Genomic DNA, 21,130 nt, shown 5'->3' with positions numbered 1-21,130 from the left:
CATAGGTATAAACATATTCCGTCTTTGCGTATTGCAGTTATCTTCTCTTGAGAGCAGGTATTGATTGTTACGTTATTTGTTTGTGAGAGTAACGTCATCAATTTTTGTGAAAAAAGGACGTAATTTTCTCACACAAACCAATGACGTAACAATCAATACCTGCTCTCAAGAGAAGATAACTCTGCATTATGCAAAGACGGAACAGTTTGTATTAAAACTTAGTACTACTATATATATATGTCATTGAGTAATTCATTTGTGTCATTACATAGCTGACAATTTCATAATATATATATGAATCTCAATACAATAATTATCTAATATTTTATTTGTTAAGATATAATATATGAATTCATCATCGAATTGATAAATATTTTGCATTCCTTGTTGATACATAATCCAGCAAATTTTGGCCCCTATCAACCAGAACTAAGTTGATCTTCAACACTAGAGAGTTCTTTTCATACACATCCCCATCACCATTCTGCTGAAGCCTGTCAGGGTGTCAGGCGAACTTGAATCGGCTGGTATGTAACATAATTTGTGTGTATTCCTGTAATGTCAGTTTTCCATCTCCAGACTTGTCTGCATCTTGCATCATTTCCTTCAGCATCTGGTTAGAAAACGTTAGTTTGTTGTCGTCAACAGCCTGTCTTAAATCCTCGAATGTCACAAAGCCCTTCTCGCCCTCATCAAGTAGCTCAAACGCCTGCAATGGAAAGAATTGAGAAACAGTTGATAAAATGCTTGTCTCCCATTATGTTGGTAAAGTTGAAAGGTAAAAGGATATTATGACATGTATGTATACAATGTTACTCTTAAAATAAATAGAATAAATGATGTATTATTATCTCAGTAAATGTCGTGTTATTACCTAATTTAGGTTAATAGGTGTGTACTAAAGCTGTAAATTCTTTCTTAATAATCTGACATGTTCTGTTTTTTTTTTACCGTTTTAGATCTTCTTTACCTGTAAAGATCCCCCGTATCTGTTAAGATTGTCCTTTCAGACTTGAGGTAGAGATTCTCCTTATCTGTCTAAATTTATCTTATTTGTATCATATTTATCTACCTGTTTAGATAAGATTTTTTGGCTAGATAAAACCTTTGTTGCTCTACTTGTATACTTGTTTTGATATTCCCTGCCTGTATCATGACTTCCGTATCTGTACCTCTTCTCTTTACCTCCAGATATTTATATTAGTTGTAAATAGTTCCATTGCCTTTGTAAATACTCTTAATATCATTATGTATATATTAATATTTGTTATAATATCATCTTTAGTTTCAAAACATCATCTCTGTCATAGGGACCGACTGCACAGACTTCATGATCATAAAGCAGGAAGCTGATATACTGCCCTTTTGGTCGTGATGTCAGTCATGTTTAAACTTCCCGTAACATTACTCGAAATTATTTCAAAAAGATTTTAACTTCATAGAAAGGTGTTGTAACTGTATTTGTCTTTGTATGAATATGGAAGAAATAGAATAAATTTTGACGAGAAAATCTCTTTTCAAGACCTGTATACAGTAGTAGGGGTCTCTACCTTAACTGTATCGTATTTTTTTCTTATCAACACAAAATATTTGTCTATTTCGGTATGGTAATCCTCTAAGCTCTTATTAGAAATTTCCCTTCCTGCATCAGGAGGCTTTCCTACGCTGTATTCTAGTTCTCTTTACCCTTTCTATACATAGTTGACCTAAACATTATGCTAATTCTCCTTACCTGTTCTATACATAGTTGACCTAAACTTTATGTGTATTTTCCTAACCTGTTCTATACGTAGTTAACCTTACCTTTCTGTTAATTCTCCTTACCTGTTCTATACGTAGTTGACCTTACCTTTATGTTAATTCTCCTTACCTGTTCTATACATAGTTGACCTAAACTTTATGTGTATTTTCCTAACCTGTTCTATACGTAGTTAACCTTACCTTTCTGTTAATTCTCCTTGCCTGTTCTATACGTAGTTGACCTTACCTTTATGTTAATTCTCATTACCTGTTCTATACGTAGTTGACCTTACCTTTCTGTTAATTCTCCTTACCTGTTCTATACGTAGCTGACCTTACCTTTATGTTAATTTTCCTTACCTGTTCTATACGTAGTTGACTTTACCTTTATGTCAATTCTCCTTACCAGTTCTATACGTAGCTGACCTTACCCTTATGTTAATTCTCCTTACCTGTTCTATACGTAGCTGACCTTACCTTTATGTTAATCCTCCTTACCTGTTCTATACGTAGTTGACTTTACCTTTAAGTGTATTTTCCTTACCAGTTCTATACGTAGTTGACCTTACCTTTATGTTAATTCTCCTTACCTATTCTATACGTAGTTGACTTTACCTTTAAGTGTATTTTCCTTACCAGTTCTATACGTAGCTGACCTTACCTTTATGTTAATTCTCCTTACCTGTTCTATACGTAGTTGACTTTACCTTTATGTGTATTTTCCTTACCTGTCCTATACGTAGTTGACTTTGCCTTTATGTTAATTCTCCTTACCTGTCCTATACTAGTTAACCTTACCTGTATGTCAATTCTCCTTACCTGTTCTATACTAGTTGATCTTACCTTTATGTTAATTCTCCTTACCTGTTCTATGCGTAGTTGACTTTACCTTTCTGTTAATTCTCCTTACCTGTTCTATACGTAGTTGACTGTACCTTTATGTTAATTCTCCTTACCTGTTCTATAAGTAGACAACTTTACCTTTATGTTAATTCTCCTTACCTATTCTATACGTAGTTGACTTTACCTTTAAGTGTATTTTCCTTACCAGTTCTATACGTAGCTGACCTTACCTTTATGTTAATTCTCCTTACCTATTCTATACGTAGTTGACTTTACCTTTATGTGTATTTTCCTTACCTGTCCTATACGTAGTTGACTTTGCCTTTATGTTAATTCTCCTTACCTGTCCTATACTAGTTAACCTTACCTGTATGTCAATTCTCCTTACCTGTTCAATACTAGTTGATCTTACCTTTATGTTAATTCTCCTTTCCTGTTCTATGCGTAGTTGACTTTACCTTTCTGTTAACTCTCCTTACCTGTTCTATACGTAGTTAACCTTGCCTTTCTGTTAATTCTCCTTACCTGTTCTATACGTAGTTAACCTTGCCTTTCTGTTAATTCTCCTTACCTGTTCTATACGTAGTGGACTGTACCTTTATGTTAATTCTCCTTACCTGTTCTATACGTAGTCGACTTTTCCTTTATTTTAATTCTCCTTACCTGTTCTATACATAGTTGACCTTACCTTTATGTTAATTCTCCTTCCCTGTTCTATACGTAGTTGACTTTACCTTTATGTCAATTCTCCTTACCAGTTCTATACGTAGCTGACCTTACCTTTATGTTAATTATCCTTACCTGTTCTATACGTAGTTGACTTTACCTTTATGTCAATTCTCCTTACCAGTTCTATACGTAGCTGACCTTACCTTTATGTTAATTATCCTTACCTGTTCTATACGTAGTTGACTTTACCTTTATGTCAATTCTCCTTACCAGTTCTATACGTAGCTGACCTTACCTTTATGTTAATTATCCTTACCTGTTCTATACGTAGTTGACTTTACCTTTATGTCAATTCTCCTTACCAGTTCTATACGTAGCTGACCTTACCTTTATGTTAATTATCCTTACCTGTTCTATACGTAGTTGACTTTACCTTTATGTGTATTTTCCTTACCTGTCCTATACGTAGTTGACTTTGCCTTTATGTTAATTCTCCTTACCTGTCCTATACTAGTTAACCTTTCCTGTATGTCAATTCTCCTTACCTGTTCAATACTAGTTGATCTTACCTTTATGTTAATTCTCCTTTCCTGTTCTATGCGTAGTTGACTTTACCTTTCTGTTAACTCTCCTTACCTGTTCTATACGTAGTTAACCTTCCCTTTCTGTTAATTCTCCTTACCTGTTCTATACGTAGCTGACCTTACCTTTATGTTAATTCTCCTTACCTGTCCTATACTAGTTAACCTTTCCTGTATGTCAATTCTCCTTACCTGTTCAATACTAGTTGATCTTACCTTTATGTTAATTCTCCTTTCCTGTTCTATGCGTAGTTGACTTTACCTTTCTGTTAATTCTCCTTGCCTGTTCTATACGTAGTTGACCTTACCTTTATGTTAATTCTCCTTACTTGTATTATACGTAGTTGACTTTACCTTTATGTTAATTCTCCTTACCTGTTCTATACGTAGTGGACTGTACCTTTATGTTAATTCTCCTTACCTGTTCTATACGTAGCTGACTATAACTTTATGTTTATTTTCCTTACCTGTTTAATCTCATCAAATGGGTCTGGTCCCTCACCCTGGCTCTTTATGATGAATTCCAGGAAGTTGACAAATGACACTCGTCCTGTGTCACCAGCCAGTTCTCCTACAGAAGATAAAGTATATACCCCCTGACATACTAAGTTGTTTGTTTGATGGTTTTAGACGTGCTAAAACTGAATTAGTTGAAATCTTGTTCTTAATCTTGCATTTTAATTGATGTAACAAACGCTTTCATTGCTTGAAAGCTACTTGCAGGAAAATACCCAACGAATCAGGATTGAGTGGGTATTCATCTCTCTATTAAGAATACGTTAATATTTGAAGTGCCACATTCATAAAAAAATATTTATTCAGCCATTTTGATCCCAACTCATTCATTTTCAAAATAAACATTGGTCGTCAACATGTCATAAATGGACCAACTTGAAAATTCAGTATCGGATCAATATAATGAATTAATTGATTAACATTTACTGTGATCTGCTGTATCTGTCCATTACAGAATTAGCATTATTACTAAAGGATAATGCAGTTACAAATTAAAATCCTTTGGAAAATGTGACAAATGGCCAGACAGAACAAAAAGAATATTTGCTTTTCACTGAGACACCTCAATAAAATGTCAAAGACTGCAGAATTCTTACTGAATATTTTGAACGAGCGTCGTTCAGGTTTATGCTCATAATCAAATGTAAAACCTAGGGATACAATGAGATCGAGCTGTCAAGTACAAACTCCCGTAAATCGGAGGGCGTTAACCTCAGGCAAGGAGACCAAATAACGCGATGGAAATCAATAGTGGTTGGCTTAATTTTGAAGATGTAGTCCTCACAGTCTTCTTGGTAAATTTATATATCACTTCAGTTATATTAGAAGTCGGACAGTTGTTATGATATAGTATTTTTTTTGTCTATCTGAAAGGTAAATTTACGTCATGTCACACAGGTATGGGACCTGGAATTTCACGAGTTGAGTGACCCCTTCTTTTAGTACCAGACGGACCTTCTCATTATTTCTAATGGTCGAAATCAACCCACTTGTGTAAAACTGTTCATTGAAGATTTTAAAAGTTATTGTCGACTTTTTTTGGCGTATGGGCAGGGATAAATAGTCTTTCAATCCGTGTACTGAAGGTATGTGGACATGGTCCGGTCTAGTTGCACACCAAACCCAATGCGTAACGATCGGACTACATCCACTCATCAAAAATATAAAAAAAATGAAGCGACAGTAAGGTATTACAGATTCTATTTATACTTACTGATCATGCCATCAAACACCTTAGTAGAGGCACGGAATCCAAGCATCTTCACTATCCTCTTGATGTCCTTGTCATTGATGTACCTAGCGATGATATGAATTAAGTCTAAGAAACATTTTACTGCTGTAATTCCATAGTGCCAAAAACAACAAGAGAATACCGAAGTTTCAACAAAGCCATGATTCCAACTCCATATCGACAAAATTTAGGCAACATATAAATAAAGAAAAAACGATTTTATGAAGACCTTTGAAAAAGTACAAGGAGAATGAGAACACGTGTTCCGGAAAGGTAAGCGTCTTCTGCTTCAGTGACGACACCCGCCATGCAAATCTACGACGAATCCAAGTAAAACACTCGATATCTTTTTCCTAATTTATTAGTCTCAATTGTATTTGCAGACTAAATTGAGCATTGCAAATGTTTAAGGCACATCGGAAAATTCTTGGTATTGAATTTGAGTTACCGACTTATAAAGGTATCGAAAGTTTCAACAACAAAATTTTGCATATTAACGGTTTGTCCTTCTGAAGACTTACCCTTTTCCTTTCACATCAAACATGCCGAACACAAGACGTAGATCTTCGATCTCCGATCTTGTAAGCACCCTTGTAATATGACTAGGGAACTCTGAATCTCCACGGGTCCTTGAAAACACATTTTCTGCCAGGGATGTTATGTCTGGTCTTTTTTCTCGCAGAAGTATACCAAACTTATCGTCTATTTCGTGTTTGAGTTTGTCAGTTTCAGCATCCAATTTAGCACGGTCTTTTGTCAAAGCAAATTTTTCCTCGTCCGTTTGAACCTTTTTTATGGCTGCCTTGGTTTTATCGATATCGGGGTAGAGTTCGACACCCTTTTCAATCAGAGCTTTGTCCATAGCCCGCTTTGTTCTCCTTACGTCCCGTCTGAACTTCCTCTTGGCCCGTTCCTCCCGTATGTCGTCCTGTTCCTGGAGTCTGTCCAGTTCTTGTGCTAATTTACTGCGGACTTTCTCTGGAGGAGGAGGTGTTACTTGGGCAGTAGTATTACCTTCTATTGTAATGCCACTTTTTTCAACATTTTCTATGTTATTTTTTTCACTTGTGGCATCTGCCTGTACACTGTGATTTCTGTGCCCATCCACCATCTCTTCATGCCGTGTTGCACTTTGTGTTGCATCGCTTTCAGACGACGTAGTTTTCTCAATGTCTGTACCGTCCTTTGTACCAGTCACACGCTCATTCATCCCTTCCTCCACCACACGCTCATCTCTCCCTTCCTCAACACGCTCATCCCTCCTTTCCTCCACGCCTGTTCCATCCCGTGCTTTCTCCACGTCGTCTTCCAAGACGCTGGCCTCGGTCGAGGTTGTGAATCCACTGACCTCCGTTATGAGGAAGTGTCTCTGGACGCCCGTATTCACGTCGAGAATGTCTCGCTGACTGGGTGTATTATCATTCTCTTCCATGTTGTTAACTACAAGTGAACGGTACGGATGGTTATTTATAGAATGAACCAGGTATCACTGCATGTTTGTGCATTAAACCTTTATAATACGTATACATATTACACCAGATATTTTCATGATCATGAACGGATTGGTTTTCAATCAGCAATCGATGCTATATAGATCTTTATCTGAAAGCAACTTGTTATTACTATTCATAACAATTTTTAGTTTTCAGAATTGAAATGTCAGTGCTAAAACAAATTCTCACCTGTTGGGTTTGTATATAAGTTCCTCAGTCACATCATTTCGTCTGTCTGCACGGAGAATCTACAGGTGGAACGAAACAAAATCATGTTTGTAGACTCGTCACTTGATATCAGGACACTATACACTCGGAACTAATAGACAGATTGAAGTAAACTGTTAGTTTTATTGACAGTCTCCGACTCGGCACGTAAACCATTTCACCATGTATACCTCTACCTCCTGACTACATCATATCACCAAATGTACCTGATTAATCGATAGAAACATTCACGACACAGTTCTGTTGGCGGTGAAATGGAATTGGATAATGCACTACCATTATGCAAACTATGCCTACCCAGATACCTTTCCTATGACTATCGATTCACATCCACTGGCAGGACAGGGAGCGGATGCTTGCAAGCTATTGACCCATCTGTTATCAGCTTACATCGACGTATCCTAGGTACAGCCTGTAATGCAAGTTACATATCATTATTCCTTGAATATCGCGGGATGAAGTGAAGCAAGAGGGAAAGTCAACTAAATCTCCAATATCTAATATAGTCTACCATTACTTTATGAGTGGAACCCATAGAAAATATCACAGTTAGTTATCAGATATATATATATATATATATACACAAGTTTAAACCAATACTCCGTCAATAGCTCGATTTAGGTTCCTCTGTAATCCATATAGGAATGTAGCATACTTGAACCGGATAGGGAAGATAAACAATGAACGATTGTTTGCTTAATCAATATAGAGGTACCTAGTATTGTATCGCATTTCTAACCGCTCAAACCAACTGATTACTACTTAGTAGCATCTAAAGCTATTCGTCAGTTTTGGAAGTGTAATTGTGGTCAATGCTAATCATGTTTGTTACTATATTATCCGAGAAGCGTGATGCAGACTTGGTTCATTGGAGTGACAGTTATCCAACTCTAATATCGGTTATTATACAAATGGGCAACCTAACTCAGGTCATGGGCAATATATTGTGTTATCGAGTATAGGGTATGCGAGGAATTTTCTCATTTAGTTTTGTCAATATTACGTTATCAAATTGGATTGGTTAACAAATACTGTATTACGAGTATTGTGGAGGAAACTAATTCGAAATATTGACAGAGTATAGGGTTACACTTATGGCTTCCATAACACAGTTGGCATGGTTTGGAAATGAATGTGTTTATTTGTATTTGTTTATTAAATATGTATTAGGATGAAAGATCGGGTTTGGTGATGTTTTTTTAATTTATTTACATTAGGTTTATAGTAGTTATGCATGATTTTAATACAAACATCAATTGGATTGGTAAATACTTGGTGCAGTGGTTTGAAATTATGGTTATTTGCTAGCTAAGTAAACATATCACCATATTCTGGTGATAGATTTGTCGTTTCAGAATATTTTATTGTATATATGTCTAACAATAGGAATGGAGCTACATGTAATATTATAAAAGCCCTCTTCTGACAATGATAAACGGTGTGCACACACATCATATCGGTGTTAGCTTGTGGGCAATTATGATACAATAAAAATATCGGTCAACTAGTTTCACATAAAATGGTCTCCAACACAGTATGATTGTTGACTGTATAAAGTTTCGAGGGCTAACATTTCTCATGGAGAGATGTAATGTAATGTATTTCCATTAGTGATAGCAATGGTAGAAATTCTAAGATCCCGATTTCGTCAGTAAAAACATATCATGTTCAATCGTTTGTTCCGGTATGTCTAATTAACGTTCAGTGCCAGTTTATTACAACTGTATTCAAGTGGTAGCACAGCTCTTCACTGCCAAGTGTTTGGACTCATTTTTTCAGCTGAGCACGTAGTGTTGCATTCCTTTTTCAGTAGGCTTACAGTATCATAACTTATGTTTTGGTGTCTCCTCTTTTAGTGTTTGACTTGAGTTATGTCCTTACATGTTGACGATGTGTTTTATTTATTTTCAATTTTACTTGATACTACCTAAGACCTTGAAGTGCCCGCTAATAAATAAATCTGATTGTAAAATAGTTGTTCTTTGCGATCAATCGAAGTTCACAATACAGTGTTAAATCCTGTTAGTGTTATACAAGGTATACCTCATGATGTTGTTACCCCTAAAGCGATTTCACATAAATCTCTTAAGCATACAAAACCTAATTTTCACTGAGAGTTGGGTATTTTCACTTCACTTATTTTGTTATTAAAATGTTCTTAAATAAATCGAATACGACGTATCAAACGTGATTTGGTTATATAAAACATATCAAGGGCGACACAGTGATAATATTGTTTGTGCCAGCACTAAGGTAAAGGTAACTCCGTGATTGAAGGAATAATGATAAACCTGTTATTCTGACTATCTTTCTGATTAAACCGCGTTGACTTGTAAAAGAACACAGGTACCCGTTACGGTGAAAATATAATCTGTCAAAAGGTCAGAATGCACTGGGTTTTTTTGTTTGTGAGTATGTGTGGGTTTTTTTCTTGTGTGTTTATGTGTGGATAAAAAGTTCTTTAAAAATCGAAAGTGTAATTTATTTTAAAATGTTTGTAGTATCGATTAAAGGGTTAGGTTTGAGATAACCTCAGAAGTTTAGGTAGACGTTTTCGTGACTAATTGACTTGTAAACATACAACAAAATCCAATTAGGATTTAAACCTGTCATTACAGGTATTCACAGAGGTATAATGACGTACACAGAAGGTAAAGTTAAATTCGGAAAAGGGGTAAAATGTAGACGTGAAGGAACAGTCGTATTCACTCTAGGCGAATACCATAGACGAGAAAATGGTACAGACGCGAAGGAAATACCGTATTGACAAGTGGAATAGTATATTCCTGTTGGAATTCTATATACCATTTTATATGATAGCTTGTTGTATCAAGTATTATCAACTTAATTACACCTTAATTTAAATTTTAGATAATTGATATTTTCTTAATATTTACGCGATTTGTTCACCATCAGGTTAAAAATCGTTTGTTTTTTCTGTTGTTTTGGCAATTTTGATTGAAAAACAAAACAAAACTGAAAACGGGACCACCTTATGTGGTCAAATTTAGGGGCGGGTACATTAAACATGACGAGGGGATGTATTTGTAAGAGGTGTTCTGTACCCCATCCCTACAGTAACCCTGGATCCGTCACTAATATTTTTAATGGTTTAATCACTTGTCGCCTTTCTGACGGTATAGATATAAGACCTACATGTACACGTATACGATATGTCATCTACATTTTATTAGTCAAGTTAGTCTCGTCACAAGTAATATTAGCTGAAGTAGTGAACATACGTCACAAAAGGAAAGATGATTTAGGATATATTTTAAATAAACCGTCCTTGAACAATTTCTGTAAAATGTCCGACTACACAAGATGTAAAGTAGGATATACTAGGTTATTGGTACAGACAAATACACTATTTTAGCTCGATTACCTGACCCAATGATACGTAATCTCACCTGTTCTCATTAACGGCGTAATTCCATCCTCCATATACTAATGTCGAAATGTTTCACCTAATGTTGAAATGTTAAATGTTGAATGTAGAATATCAGCAGAGTGTGATACCCCGACTATTTCCGCGCAGTAAATGGTTTGTACGAGACACGCTGAACACTTCACGTAAGAGATCGGGTAAACAACCATTCTTTAATTCTAAAGAAAACATTTCGCCTACTTAGATTTTTTTTTATCTATAGCTGAATAAGATTTGGTTGAGTGACGGGTTTATTTATATGGTATCGCACACCTAATCTTGTGGACCGGCTACTCGATAGCGGTGATATATACCGCTACCATTCAATGGCGTCGCCTGCAGGTGCGTGACGGGAATATATCTACAGCCAAGATAAGGACACCTTCTCTCTCTGGTTTGAAACCTAAAACTACATAAGTCGTACATTTAAAGGACCCTCTGTGTACAGACTTCTCAAATAAGTCCAACCAGGTAGAAGAATCGAAGTGAATGTATTCCATTTAAAATTCTTTAGGGTTTTTCGCAGGTAGATTTCATTAATACGGCGAAGGTTTATTGGTTTGTCAGACTGAAAGTCATATTCCCGCATAAGGTGAAGACATAATGAAATTCGAGATATTTTTATTATAGATGTAAAGGGTGACATATAAGGTGTCAAGATGCGTCTCGGTAAAAGTATGCCCGTGACGTGGTTTATAAATGAATAAAGGTTGCCTTTCCAATATTTTGCACCACAGGTGAAGTATTTTTTCTTTTTATGGCAAGCAAAAATGATTTATTCATGGAGGTATGAATTATTTGGTAAACGCTTCATATAATATTTTAAAAACTTATTAGATATCTGTCAACTGTATACTGTTTACTATTTAAGTTATCTTTAAAACTAAATTAGATATTTTATAAACTTCATAAGATGTCTTACAAATTATAAGTATCCTAAAAAGAAAAATGAACAAAATACCCGGAAAAGTTCAGATGTCTTGAAAATAAACATGATCTTATAAACACTTTATATGATATCTTCAATAAAGATGTATTGTCTTTTGCGATTCAAAACGCCATATTGTCACGGAGAAAATAAATCTTACTAAGATATCACTGTATACGAAATCTTGTACGCATAAAGGATAACATTACCTTTTTATAATAGTTATAAAGGTTATGAGCTATCCTAAGCTATTATATATTTTCTAAAAAATATGAGATATCTGATATTTTCATAAGATTTCATATTTTTAAAGATCTCCTGATTGTGTATGACTTATTTAACATACGTAATTATTTGTTTTATTTGCAATAATCATAGTTCAAGGTAATAATTTTTAGTTTAGCTTACTTTACTATTTCGTCTGTGAAGAGTAATTAATCGAGAAAACTTAATATTAAAAGGCAAAATATAAACGATTTTTGCTTGACAAAATCCTTTAATAGTCTATATTTTAAGTTCTGCGTTTAGTTAAGATCTTTTCCTGATACAAAACGCTCAATTTAGTTTGTGATAAAACAAGAGGTAGGCATGGGAACAAATAGGATACCCAGCGTCTGGCTTCAATCGCGTGACAATGTCGTCAGTACAGTGGTACCACGTACTGGAGTGGTGACTTTCGTGGCCAAGCTTGTCCTTGTCTTTATTGGTAGGCCTAGTTATATCGTGCTGGCCCTGTAATGTCCGTATATAGGATACGTAATGACCGCCTTCGATGGTTCCCAGATGAGAGATGATGGCGAAAAGCTTGTATTTAACTGGAGATTTTCCACACTGAAAACAAGAGAGAAAATGAATCATAAATCAATAAAACAGAAAACCGGCCATGACTAAGGAAGGAGGGAGCTTACACAGATATTTCTAACAACGTAAAATAATTAGTAAAGGAGTAATTGATATCAGAGTGCAAGGGGGAAAATCACTGGTAATAAAAGAGTTCTTTTCTACTGTTAACCCCACCTACAGTCACATCTGCATAACGAGACCGCCATTAGGAATTTGAAGGCGTTATCTCCAAATGCAGATGGGATATAATACAGATTCAATTCGCAGTGAAACTACCACAAAGTTAAAAAGACAAAATGGTCTCCAAACACAAGTGATCTTTTAATGAAAGTGGTCGCATGAGCAAGTTGGACTGTATTTACTACTGTAGTATCTATTAATAACTTACAGGATTCAGATGCATATTATCGTTGTACGGGAACAGGCTTTGTTGTTTTTGAATTACTACATGTCCATTTGTAGTTCTCACCTTCAATGAAAACACAAATAAAACCATAACGTGGCACATGTGAAGAATAATCACTTGTAATACGTATTAAGGAGTCAATTAAAAACAAATTGTCGATGCAGAAATCCGAACAAAGTAAACATTTTACTACACCATATGTCTGTTTCATCTATTTCGAACTCAACATTGTTGTTAAATGACAAAATAATGAAATACCATGTCTAATGTATTCCGAAACATGTACAGCGAAAGGGGAATGGCGAAAAATATATAGCATGGACTCATCAACTGGAGAATATTTAACTCCAGATGACGATGACGCTTGTCACAGTTTACTTTGATATATCGTTATAGCAAAATGGAAATCACCATCGTTAAACAAAAAAAATCTGTTACCCTGTTTTGGTATACAATGTCCCTGCGTTAGCCGACACCTTTTATCATATTTTTCACATTTGTACTGAAATCTGGTGACAAAAAAGCTAGCTTGATATTTCTGGATTGACGATAAAAGTTCATTCAATGGGGTTTACACCAGTGTCCTTAAGTTACCTAATCTATATAAACACACCTCTTTAAATCTGGCGAGTTGAAGAACAAGGACGTCGGGAGCTCTCGCAATCAGTAGCTCTTTATTACACAAATACCGTCTCTGGATTCTTTTATCTGTTATAATTATATCATATATAACAACGTCAAGATATTTTCACCTTTATAAAATGAAAGGAAACATAAAATAACCGTAGAATTTTACAACATGTCCTATGTTTTTACAATATCTTATTAACCGAAACAAACACACATTTTTAAAATTCTTAAATGAATATTAAACTTGTTTTATCTATTTATTCTGCAGATTATGTAGAGTTAACTGTGTGCGACACAGTTTGTTACCTTTAGACATATGATTATATTACAAGTACGACTTCGCAATGAGTTTAATAATTGTAAACCACCATATTTTTTCGTGTACTTCATTTCGCGAAATATGCCTGTAGATATTAATCGACAATATTTGAAGTCACACTCGAAAGAATGCTGTTAAATATTGAAGGTGGTCTCTGGAAATAATATTTTTGGAAAGTTTATTAACGTGTGAAAGCTTACTCTATTACCTTTAGCACAAGATCGGCATACCATCTTTGAATCCGTCAGTGTTTCCTTTTGAAACAGAACTTTTAAGCCCTTTTCCACCGAATTCTGTAAATAGTTGTTCGAAGGCGAAATTTGGATTTATTTAATTTATGTGGCATTACTGTAAAGTTTCAGTCATTCAAATATGAAATTCTGCACAACAGACTTGCATCAAAAGAGTCCACACTAGCTATTGGCAAAATGTATTCTGTATTAGCAATGCGAGAAGGCATTTGTCTAATGACCTTTGTGAAATGGATCAATCTCTGCATGTACAATATTAAAATTTCCATTAACATTGAATACAGTAAAGAGAATAAATAACCTACTTTATTTGTTTTAATGATAACTTCAATGTTTACCTATCTCTTAAATATGAGTCATGATGTCATCACACTCTCAGTGAGTAGAACCATAAAGATATATGGAAAATATAAATAATAAAAAAGGGCAACAATAATGCAACCTGTGTATTCCGCTTTTTATAGCAATGTTAATTCTGTATTAATTACCTCAGTTAAGGGAATGCATAACGATGTAAAGTCTTGAGGTTCGGAACATTCCATCTGAAAATTATATAAGTATATTATAATTAACTGAAGACATGGTGGATTGACCAAATACTAGATATCGGGCATATAACATTATAATAAAGCAGAGATAGCATCATAAAGTGACGTAAATACATATATTTTTTATCGTGTAGCGTATAAAATGTTTTCATTTCTAATAGAAAATTGCATTGAATAATTGTATACCACATCATCAACACCATATGACAGAAATTGGACACAGTTTTCGAAACTTACATGTGAACAGCTCCGGCATTCAAACTGGTTCTTAATCTGCCCTGTGAATAAGCCCATGCTCTCTAAAAAACAGAAACGGTATATCAATAAATATGCGTTTATTACTTAGTTTTCTTTTAAGAAAAAGAAATTCAATAAACAAGAAAACTCGACGGAACCTTTGATAACAATCGTTCAGTAACCAGTTATAATCAAAATGATAAAGAATATAGTGGTCTAAATTATACAGACAATCATATGAAGTGCAGTACAATATTAACATTATTTTGCTTTCTACATATAGAATCTAAATTTTTAAACAGCTGCTTTCTGCCTTCGTATTTCTATTAACTATTTATACATTAATATCAAATAGTGGATGATGTAGAACTAAATTATAAAACTGTGTCTAACCTTTTCCCAGATCCTCTCTCAAAGTCTCTAAAAGACACAGGAGAAAGGAATGGCAGTCATGTTGTCTCCAGAAGTGAAAGTCATCCTCCCTATTTAAGAAAAATTATCACAAAACAGCTTACAATTAGTAAACGTGGCCTGATTGTTACTGAGCGGAAGAAGAATGCTTCATTTGTTGTCATATAAATGGCTGAGAACCATTTCAATTTTTTGATCACATTACTTTGCCACCTGTTGACTTAAAGAGCTCCGCGTTAGCCTCATGTTGGCTGACTGGTTTTATTTCAACGCATACTTTTATGTACTTTTTTTTAAAATTTCATATTTATAAATATGTCTTAGTTTTTAGCTACTGGTAAGAATCATCATACATAAATGCAATAGATCATGAAAATACTGGTCATGCTTTAGTACATTGGGTACTGATACATGTAACACTGATCATAGTTTGATATAACATGAGTTGCTCACTAATTTATTTTTACCTTTCACTGATTTCTGCTTGTAATGCCTCGGCACTGATTGGACCTGGTGCATGGGTTACATTTAGGATGATATCTAAAAGAATGTGTGCCAAATCCGTTTTCTTACTCTGAAATATTAAAGAAGAAGATAAAACATAATCAATTTGTAGAATACACCTTGTTTGTCTACTGCAAACTGTTGTATTTTTCACCATTTGACCCTTGTTGAAATCCCCATTATACTATGAGTTAAAAGAGAACAATGGAGTGATCATTTACAGTTTTCACGTACTAAAATACACACACCTTGCACTCTGGTGTATGTTTTTATAAAACGTCTTCTTACCTTGATGCAAAAATCAAACACTGCATCATAAAATCCTGGAGTTTGTGCTAAGACCTTTAAATACAGAGAAATTATCAATGTATTACTCCACATGTAAAATTAGAATCAAACGTTGTTTACATTTAGATGCAATAATTAAGTTGGATACAATATCACGTTGTATTATTATTTCAGTAGATAACAATTCTACATTGCAAAAGAAAAAAACCATTACAAGCAACCACAGTGCCTACATTTACGTTCACAGTAGTTCAAAGTAAAAAGAACTCCACACAGTGAATGCTTTATTTATACAATATATTTATATTTATTGTATTGACAATCATTACTACTTTTGAGCAAGATCTTATTGGCGACATAACAGTATGTACACATAAGTACACATATAAAAGGAAACAACTTTCCTACCTGAACAACTGCGTTGATGGCACATGTCAATTTAAAGTTTTGTAGTCCCTGGAAAACATGTAAATTTAATTACTGTAATTACGTCCCATTATCAAAAAATATGAAAAATATCTCTGTCGCTGTAGTCAAGAGTTTCATGGATTGTCCCTAACAAAATAAAGGGCTTTCACAAGCGGGTTTAAAGCACAAAATTCGAAATAGATTAGTTTTATCGTTACTATAGATATTGGACATAAACCGAAGAAAAGGATTGATAGACTGGCCAATATTTCCTTTGGTGAAGGATTTTAATAGGTTTGTTTCTGGACTTTAATAAATCAGTTCAACAAGTTTCACATCAGGGGAGATGAGGACAGAGAAACGCTATCATAAGCTTGATATATAAGTTGTTAAGACATATTCCTGTTAAGTTTTAATAGTGATGTTTCTGTGCTTTAAATCATACGAAACAGACATTAAGCTTAAGCGGGACTTCATCCTACTCTGACATATGCTAGTTTATATGAGCCGTTTACGTTCATTTCACGGAACCACACCGACAGTCAATCCATAACGAGAGTACAGTTGGTATGATTTCCTGATAAGGAAAGTACACAAACATAGATTGTATCTGTTCATCATGGCAACGCTTGATCATTCAAGAAAGAGACGCTATATTCACCAGTGATGAAAAAGGTCGATTTCGTCAAAATAAGTAAAAAAAACTGAAGATAGGCATCGTATCGCGATTTATTTCCAATGTGAACACTTTTACATATCAATTGGCAACTTAATGTTTTAGAAACTTTATCTCGACAATTTTATATTATACTCGGTATTCGATATACAAACAAACTCACGTTTTCTTTCTGCCGTTATCTCCTCAGTCAATAAACGTATACATATATACATTTAAAAATCGCAGAAAACGAGAAAACAAAACTGTGGAAATCCAGTATCACAGATATAACGATAATACTTCTTTAGAACAGTGAAGTTTCTATGTATTACAACTTTTTATTTAGTCAGCCGTCTCCAAAATGTTAGATATTTCTGTCCGTGTCTTTTCCGCTATTGACGTTAGCCAGTCTATTTATTTGTAAGATAATAAATATCACCTTTTGAAAATTAACTACATATCTGGTTGGTGTAAAAGGGGGGGGGGGGGGGGATCTTTATGACTAATTTTACATCGGTCTGGCATACATATGATAAATAATGTATACATGGCGTTAATATAATGATCAATAATTAAAGATAATTTACCTCATGTATCTATCTGTATATATATAACTTTAATCTGATGTAATTATCTGTATATATATATAACTTTTACCTGATGTATATATATGTATATATATATAACTTACTTTGTATACCCTTTAGAAATGTCACTGTATATTAATAGCGGCGCTGACTTCATATATAAAAAAACACACCATTTACTGTGATTTAATCAGTTGACACATTCTTACTGACCCGTAGATATGTAGAGAAAGAACTATGAGTAATTCAATCTTTGTATGATAGCAGATGTTATTATTCCTACCCTTGGATATGTGTGACTAAGATCCATGTTTCCGGGGTCCCGTATAGATGTATTGACCTTACGTACACGGCAGGATTGTTGTGCTGAAAAGTTTAAATCGGAGCAGAAAATGCATAATGAAATAGATAGAATACTGTATGTTGATTATAATACTTATACAGCACCACAAACATATATAACTAGGTTTGTTATTGCTTTGTTTAGAACACATTTCTCTTTCTCTCTATTAGTATACCAGTGTAGGAAAACTACGGGTGCCATACTAAGAGCTTATAACAAAAAGTGTCACTCAATGTTTAAAATAAGCACCCGTCTCAACGATTATATGCACTTACCTGCAGAGTGGTCATGTTGCGGTGATGCTGGGTAATACTCGTGTGATTGTTGGGAAACCTTGAAATGAGAATAAAGATAGTTGGACAATTTTATAATGATAATACACCGATTAATCAAAACGAACAGCAAGGTTTAAAATAGTGTTTTTGATGACCATATACAGCTGTAACATGTCCATTTTTAAGTAAATAGAAAGCATGCACTTACCAGCATTTTCCTACCAAACCGGCCACATACCAAACATCTGTAATGCGGTATTCGGTTTCCTCTGTGAAGCTTTCGATTTACTACCATCTTTTCAGCACAGGTATTGCAATGGATATGATGACAATTTTCGACTTCTATCGCAGGCTGTCAACGATTAGGACATGGCGAAGCTTACACAATAGATATGGACAGAAAAAACGTATCAATATAAAAAACCAAATTTGCACGATTTAATTTGAGTTGATGGTAAAACTAAACACTACTATTAATTAATTAATAAATATGCAGTGATATTTGAAGACAAAAAATAATATGACATACTTTTGGTTCCTTTGAACAAGGGCAAAGTTGTGGTATACATCTTTGTGACGTGAAGTCTACAATTTAGCATTTGTTGTTTGCAAAGTGGTTGAAGTAATTATAATCCTAAGCACGTCTCTATATAGTCCAGACTAGTTTACCTGTGATATGAAGCAAGTATTAAATTTGATTAAACGAAATATGAATAAAGCTCATCAGGAAAAATATACTAACCATTTGTCCAGTTTCTATTCCGCAAACATTACATTGCAGCTTACAGGATGTCATTTTGGAATTCATGTGTACAATACGTATGTTTTGTTTTGTTGTCTAAGAAAACTATAGTAAAATGAAAGTACAGTGATATTTTAAGGCAAAACGAAACCAAAAGTATTACTTAGGACAGAAATATGTGTTAAAAATATTTTCGCTGATTTTCGGAAAATGCAGACACGTCATCGATCTATATTTAATGCAACGTCATATAGGGATTTGTGATTATAAATAACGCCAACTGTCCAGGATTTCTCGGAAGTCAAGGTTTGCTTAGGATCTATTTATATTCGTATCTATCTGGAATTTATGTATTGATTCCATTCGCCACGTCACTTGACCTGATGTGCTACGTGGCAGCTTTTATAAGGAAAACATACGTATATCTTACCAAACTAAATGAATATCTAATAATTTATCTCTTCTCGCTCTTCAGATGATATGATACACAAGCATTAAATAACTACAGCTTGAGGCTACCTTATATCATTAGGGGTACTAGTGCTTTCTCTTTCAGATATATTGAAAATGTTTTGTTTCAAATTTGTTCAATTATATATATTCTTCTACACTTAAAAATATATAACAAAGACGCCTCTTCATCAGCTCTCTCTATTTTTTTCATTTGTTTGGTTTACACCACATAACGAGAAGAGTTTCAACAAAAAGTAATTCAAACTCAAAGTCAATAAAACTAAAACAAAATATGGACGATGGAAAGATGAACAAGGAGACCATTGGTAAAAGTATGAGGAAAATAAGACCAAGTGTTTCTGAAGGGTAAGCGTCTTCTCCTTCATCGACGACATCCGAAATGTAATGCCAGGTAATATCCAGGTAATGATACGCTTCATAGCGAGAAACAGGGTAGCGACAACACAAGCACAAGGCACACTAAAGAGCATAATAAAAACATCGTCGGCCTTCTTATCACGCAAAGAAACGACATATTTCTAAATGACACCGTGATGGTGACTATAAAACCAGTCTTCATTTACTTGTATCATCAGCAGTCGACATCTAACAAAAAAAATGATGACATTCGAAGCTAGCCGGTGAATACCGAAGCAAATTTAGCATGTAAAGGAAATGGTTTGGGAAGTAGAAATGTTACACTTAAGAAAGGAAAAGTTCAATATTTAAAAATCGAAACTGTCCTGCTTATCGTACAGTCTAGTAGTATAGCAATCTCATTAAAATCAGATGTTAATAAAAAAAAAAAAGCATATATTGTTTCCGTTCATAAATTATTACACCTCAAAGTCTTCGTTCTCTTACGTTACACTAACTATTTCAATGTAATAGTAATCGATAAAGATTATTGGTAAACTAAACTGAATGATGTCTTTAATTATTCTGTCAAACATTTTGACGTGTACAATTATCACTAGATGCACCTATTCAACAACAAAGCAAACATTCACTGTCTATATTGCAATTTCGTTTACTTAAGTTTATCCAGTGTTGTTAAAGGTTAAAAAAATGCTTGTTTATGTTTAAAAGGAGACGGATTTACATAATTTTATTTACTTTTTTTCTGAATCCTTATGGAATATATTGTGTATCATGAAATATTGTTGTAAAAATAAAATAAAGTTTGAACTTAGAGAATGAGGAAACATGTCTAATATGTTGCAATGAAGAAGGAGGGAGGGATGCGACTTTAAAAACCTATATAACTAATTAACCAATAAACAATGTTTGAACCCAACAGATGGTTTAGTTTGAACTAGTATTTTATGTAAGCCATGACAGATTTTGACCTTCCTTGGGGTCAGCAGTACAGTGAACCACAATGTTACATAAAATAATCACTAAAAATATGAAATAATTGAAACATTTAGTACGTTGTTGTAGCCAAACATTTATTCTACCATGTGGCGCTTTTCTCTTTACAGAAAGATTACGATTGGTGAAATTTCTTAATACTTCCTTCAACTTTGTTGCAGGTACCAGATCTGCTAGTTTTGCATATCGTTAAAAAT

At 34.2% G+C, this 21,130-nt stretch overlaps 2 protein-coding genes across 5 annotated transcripts; both read right to left on the bottom strand.

Moving 5' to 3' along the window:
- Positions 1 to 306: 306 nt before the first annotated feature.
- On the bottom strand, positions 307 to 10,895 carry LOC110456492. Of its 3 annotated transcripts, none has more exons than XM_021507278.1 (7): positions 10,712 to 10,895; positions 7,599 to 7,713; positions 7,263 to 7,321; positions 6,102 to 7,020; positions 5,563 to 5,645; positions 4,301 to 4,404; positions 307 to 709 (listed from the first exon to the last, which is right to left on the bottom strand). In XM_021507278.1, exons 4-7 carry the CDS (start codon positions 7,010 to 7,012, stop codon positions 506 to 508), a joined length of 1,302 nt encoding a protein of 433 aa, XP_021362953.1. In that variant the 5' UTR covers positions 7,013 to 7,020; positions 7,263 to 7,321; positions 7,599 to 7,713; positions 10,712 to 10,895; the 3' UTR covers positions 307 to 505. The 3 variants fall into 3 exon arrangements, with proteins under 3 accessions (XP_021362953.1, XP_021362954.1, XP_021362955.1); XM_021507279.1 differs by having other exon boundaries at positions 7,607 to 7,713; XM_021507280.1 differs by lacking the exon at positions 10,712 to 10,895 and adding an exon at positions 7,884 to 7,903.
- Positions 10,896 to 12,085: 1,190 nt separating this feature from the next.
- Positions 12,086 to 19,591, bottom strand: LOC110456385 (ubiquitin carboxyl-terminal hydrolase 27-like). 2 transcript variants are annotated; one of them, XM_021507085.1, is made up of 14 exons: positions 19,107 to 19,591; positions 18,573 to 18,716; positions 18,365 to 18,422; positions 18,030 to 18,112; positions 16,502 to 16,549; positions 16,094 to 16,147; positions 15,769 to 15,875; positions 15,284 to 15,372; positions 14,891 to 14,952; positions 14,594 to 14,647; positions 14,063 to 14,147; positions 13,519 to 13,613; positions 12,888 to 12,968; positions 12,086 to 12,487 (listed from the first exon to the last, which is right to left on the bottom strand). In XM_021507085.1, the coding sequence occupies exons 1-14, from the start codon at positions 19,170 to 19,172 to the stop codon at positions 12,212 to 12,214; spliced, it is 1,302 nt and encodes a 433-aa protein (XP_021362760.1). In that variant the 5' UTR covers positions 19,173 to 19,591; the 3' UTR covers positions 12,086 to 12,211. The 2 variants fall into 2 exon arrangements, with proteins under 2 accessions (XP_021362760.1, XP_021362761.1); XM_021507086.1 differs by having other exon boundaries at positions 12,087 to 12,487; positions 18,573 to 18,742; positions 19,107 to 19,590.
- Positions 19,592 to 21,130: the final 1,539 nt, after the last annotated feature.

This window comes from Mizuhopecten yessoensis, unplaced genomic scaffold (assembly GCF_002113885.1).
Source record: "Mizuhopecten yessoensis strain PY_sf001 unplaced genomic scaffold, ASM211388v2 scaffold8745, whole genome shotgun sequence".
Taxonomy (NCBI): domain Eukaryota; kingdom Metazoa; phylum Mollusca; class Bivalvia; order Pectinida; family Pectinidae; genus Mizuhopecten; species Mizuhopecten yessoensis.
The sequence above is the reverse complement of the archived record's forward strand: the minus strand, read 5'-3'. Positions and strand labels throughout refer to the sequence as shown.